General features: G+C 35.8%; 1 protein-coding gene across 1 annotated transcript; it reads right to left on the minus strand.

Annotated features, from left to right (window-relative positions):
- Positions 1-494: 494 nt before the first annotated feature.
- On the minus strand, positions 495-1,433 carry LOC105823021 (olfactory receptor 2B6-like). The gene has a single exon (XM_012660099.1). The coding sequence runs from the start codon at positions 1,431-1,433 to the stop codon at positions 495-497; it is 939 nt and encodes a 312-aa protein (XP_012515553.1).
- Positions 1,434-4,978: the final 3,545 nt, after the last annotated feature.

Consider the following 4,978-nt stretch of genomic DNA (forward strand, 5'->3'; position numbering starts at 1 on the left):
AAATTGAGGTTGATAAACTTATGAGACTCATGAATCTTCTAAAGCATGGAGTGCTTCACACTGAGTGCCTGGTGTAGCCACACTGCCCATTGGAGACTGGGACAACTTTCAGAGAATGATGAAATATTACTCAGGTGACTCTGATAGGAGTCCCATTAATGAATGGTTGCCATGCTATTTTTACAGCAATTAGTTTATTTATATTAATATTTTTTACTACCTAACACAGTTTCTATTTCATTATATACCAGCCAGAATAGAATTATTTTAACATATTTTCAAAAACAAAAGTGCCCATACTGGTGCATATTAGCCACGTATAATCTCTGCCTAACATGATTATGAAGAATATCAGAAACATGATATATTTTGCAAGAACATGTAAAATGTGATATTTGATAAGATTTGATTATGAGACAAGAATGAGTTATCAGAGAAACTCATATGAGCCTATGCTGATTGTTATATAACTTCATTTGATATCTACCCAACTATCACTTGGAACTGAACATGCTCCTCACCAGATTGCTTAATGCCCCCTTTACGTTCTTATTCCTCAGGGTGTAGATGAAGGGGTTGAGTGTAGGAGTCACCACTCCATAGAATAGAGCCATGAGCTTGGGCTGGTCCCTTGAAATGGAGGAGGGGGCCTGAAGGTACATGCTAATGGCTGGGCCGTAAAATAAGAACACTACAATGAGATGGGAGGAACATGTCCCAAAGGCCTTTTTCCTTCCCTCAGAAGATTTAATCTTAAATACAGCACGTCCAATACTAGCATAGGAAACAAGAATTAAGCATAGTGGAACAGCTAACATAAAAATGCATACCACAGAGAGCGTGAGCTCATTAGCACCTTTTTCGCCACAGGAGGTCTTTATCAGAACAGGAATCTCACACACCAAGTGATCCAGTTTATTTTGACCACACAGTGGCAACTGTAATGTAACAGTGGCCTCTGAGACAGCATAGGTCACTCCGCTCAGCCACACCACGGACACCAAGAGGATACAGATGTGCTGATTCATGATGAGGGTATAGTGCAGAGGTCTGCAGATGGCCACATAGCGATCGAAGGACATTATAGCCAGGAGCAAACATTCTGTGCCACCCATTATGTGAAAGAAATAAAGCTGAACTGCACAGCCCATATAGCTGATGGTCTTCTTAGAGCTTCCCAGGTTAAACAGCATCTGAGGGACAATGCTTGTAGTATAACACATGTCCAAAAAGGAGAGGTTGGTGAGGAAGAAGTACATGGGGCTGTGAAGACGAGAGTCTAACCTGGACACCAGAATGATGGTGACGTTTCCCATTATAGCCATGGGGTATGTTATGAGAAGAATAACAAATAGAGGAAGCTCTAGCCAAGGTTGGTCAGCAAAGCCTAGTAGAACAAACACTTCAGGGAGGCTTTCATTAATTAGTGGCATTATCTTCAATTTGTTTCAGCTATAGCAGGAAAGTGCCAAGGAAGTTAAGAGTTATGGGCAATGAAAAAATATGATGCGTTGGTTGTCTACTTGTAGAAGATAGGGAGTAGTAATTTCGAGTCAAAATAACATAAAGGATCTGGCACCAGGTGATCTAATTTCCCTTTATGACACTACAAATTAAAGGCAGTTTTCTTAAGTAACCCACCCATTCTGAAACTGAATTTCCTCCTCTGTAGAAGTGACTGTGTTTTGAAAACTCCGAAACAATGGTTTTCAAACTTTGGGTTGCATAAAAATCAGCTGAGGAGGCAGTTAGAATGATGTTTATTGGTTCCTATCTTCAGGTGTCTGATAGAATAGATGTGGCATGGGGCCGAGGAACTAGAAGATTCATTTTCAGCAACACTGCTGCAAGGCATTACTAAAATATTAAGAAAAGTAAAAGTATTGAGGTAGCAATGGTAGAAGAAAAAGGAGGAGAAAACCTAGAGCCATAAACATCATCAAGATATCATTGTCCAGTCCCAACTGGTTAGTTAAATAATCCTATTATCTCCATGGGGAATAAGAAGACTTTGGATTTAAATAAACCTACCTTAGCCATTTGGACAAGAAATTTAAACATTTTTATCCTCAGTTCTCTCAAGTATATATTTGGAGAGTTAGGCTACAATGACAGAGGTTTCATCGTGCTTGGGAATTTGTCTTTGCATTTATGTGGATTTTTTTTACATTACTATTTATTAATAGCTCAACCTGTGGGTATTTGATCTTTCATGTTAAATGTTAGTTAATTTATCCATCTTGAAGGTATTTTCCTTTGCCATGTGACAGTATCATCCTTTTGTAATATAAGAGTTTGGACAGTTATTAGTGACCCACTGATTGTAGATAGCTACAAATATATTTTTTAACTCCAGGTAATTGCAGTCAGGAGAAAAGCCATTATACCAATTCAGGCCCAGTAACATTCAAATCTAGAAATTATTTACATATTTCATCCTTTTATGATAAGAATGCTTAACAAAATAGGCATAGATGGGACTTACCTAAAAATGATACAAGCCATATACAACAAACCCACAGCTAATATCATACTGAATGGGGAAAAATTGAAAGCATTCCTACTTAGAACTGGAACCAGTCAAGGTTGCTCTTTACCACCACTTGTATTCAATATAGGGCTGGAAGTCCTAGCCAGAGCAATCAGACAAGAGAAAGAAATCAAGGGCATTCAAATGGTGGCAGAAGAGGTCAAACTATCACTCTTTGCTGATGATATAATCTTATATCTAGAAACCCCAAAAATTCTGCCATGAGACTACTGGAATTGTAAACAAATTCAGGAAAGTCTCAGATTACAAAATCAATGTACAGAAATCAGTGGCATTCCTATATGCCAACAGTCAAACTGAGAACAAAATCAAAGACTCAATACCCTTCGCAATAGCAACAAAGAAAGTAAAATACCTAGGAATATATTTAACTAAGGAAGTAAAAGACCTCTACAGGGAGAACTACAAAACACTGAGGAAGGAAATAACAGAGGATGTAAACAGGTGGGAAACCATACCATGCTCATGGGTCAGCAGAATCAACATTTTTTGGACATATTCCTTTGTTTTTTAGCCAAAAGGCACATAGAAACAACAAAATCAATTAGCTGAGTGAAGCAGTATTTTGAGAAAGATTGATTAATTTTTTGTTCATGTATTTTTTTTCTTTAGTGGTGGTATATATCATGAAAATCACAATCTTCTGTTAAACAAGGGATATTCAGATGGGAAGTTAAGACAGCATTCCAGTGACAAAATTCTGAGTCACTCTGCTAGTCAATTACTGGTTTAATAGTAACAGATTACATTTATAGGTTTACAAAGCACAGTCTTCACATTCTCTATTTCATTAAATCCTTAAAGGCATCCTCTGAGGTGCCACACAAAGCTACTCAGAGCTAAGGTATAAATTGATTATACACCATCCTATGCCAGAAATGTGCAATAACAATAATAATAAAGCTAATAATAATAAATAATAATAAAATAATAAATAATAAAGCTAATAGTAATTCCAACTAATCTTTAATAAGCCCTGTGTGCCAAACACTCCAATAAGCTTATTATACTCATTAAATTGTTTAGTATTCACCTCTAGCCCTATGACAAAAGAAATTTTAGTATCTATATTTTAGGATAGTAATCATTCATTCCCATAGTCTACTAATGACTAGGGAGTTTCTGAAGATCAAAAAACAATCGATGCCTTCAATGAAGTAGTGAGATATTGAGACTAAGAATTCAGAGTTTCAAGATTCCAAAGAAAGCATCTGCACTCCAGGGATGTTTCTTGAATGAGTGTGGCCCCTACACATTACTTATGCTATAGGGTACAACCTATTGCTCCTAGGCTACACACCTGAACGGAATGTTATTGTACTGAATACTGTAGGCAATTGTAACACAATAGTAAGTATTTTTGTATCTAAACGTATCTAACCATAGAAAAGGTACCATAAAAATATGGCGTAAAAGGTAAAGAATGGTACACATGTATAGGGCACTTACCATAAATGGAGCTTGCTGTACTGGAAGTTGCTCACTGGGTGAGTCAGTGAGTAAGGCCTAGGTCTGTACACTACTGTAGACTTTATAGACAGTCTACACTTGGGTTGCACTAAATATATAAAAAAAAAATTGTTTCTTCAATAATAAATTACCTTAGCTTACCGTAATTTTTTTACTTTATAAACTTTAAAAAATTCTTAAAACTTTTTGACCCTTTTGTAAAAACAGTTAACTTAAAACACAAGTACATCATGCTATACAAAATATTTTTTCTTTATATCCTTATTTTATAAGCTTTTTTCTATTCTTAATTTTTTAATTTTTTTTTTTTTTTTTTTTTTACTTTTTAAACTTTTTTTGTTAAGATGTAAGCACACACAGCAGCCTAGGCCTACACAGGATCAGATCATCAACATCATTGTCTTCCACTTTTACACCTTGTGTCACTGGAAGGTCTTCAGGGATAATAACATGCAAGCGGCTGTCATTGCCTAGGATAACAGTGTCTTCTTCTGGAATACCTTCTGACGGGCCTGCCTGAAGCTGTTTTACAGTTAAATTTATTTTCTATAAGTAGAAGAAGCACACTTCAAAATAATGATTGAAAGTATAGTATAGTAAATATATAAACCAGTAATTTAGACATTTATTATCATTATCAAGTATTATGTACTGTACATAATTGTATGTGACATACTTTTATATGACTAGCAGCACAGTAGTTTTGTTTACACCAAGCGCTACCACAAACACATAGGTAATTAGTTGTGCTAAGACATCACTAAGCAGTAGGAATTTGTCAGCCTCATTATAGTCTTGCAGGACACTGTCGTATATGCGGTCAGTTGTTGATCAAAAGATCATTATGCAGAGCATAACTGTATTCTAAAAATTGTAATCTACCCACATTATTAAATAATTGCACTATAGGATACCTACTATCTCTTCATTTAACATTGTTATATTCATCTTTTAGCA

This window comes from Propithecus coquereli, unplaced genomic scaffold (genome assembly GCF_000956105.1).
Source record: "Propithecus coquereli isolate 6110/MARCELLA unplaced genomic scaffold, Pcoq_1.0 Scaffold656, whole genome shotgun sequence".
NCBI classification, from domain to species: Eukaryota; Metazoa; Chordata; class Mammalia; order Primates; family Indriidae; genus Propithecus; species Propithecus coquereli.

Bases quoted from the DNA above. Each gene is read 5' to 3' on its own strand.
- LOC105823021 (XM_012660099.1), bottom strand. From the start codon at position 1,433: ATGCCACTAATTAATGAAAGCCTCCCTGAAGTGTTTGTTCTACTAGGC.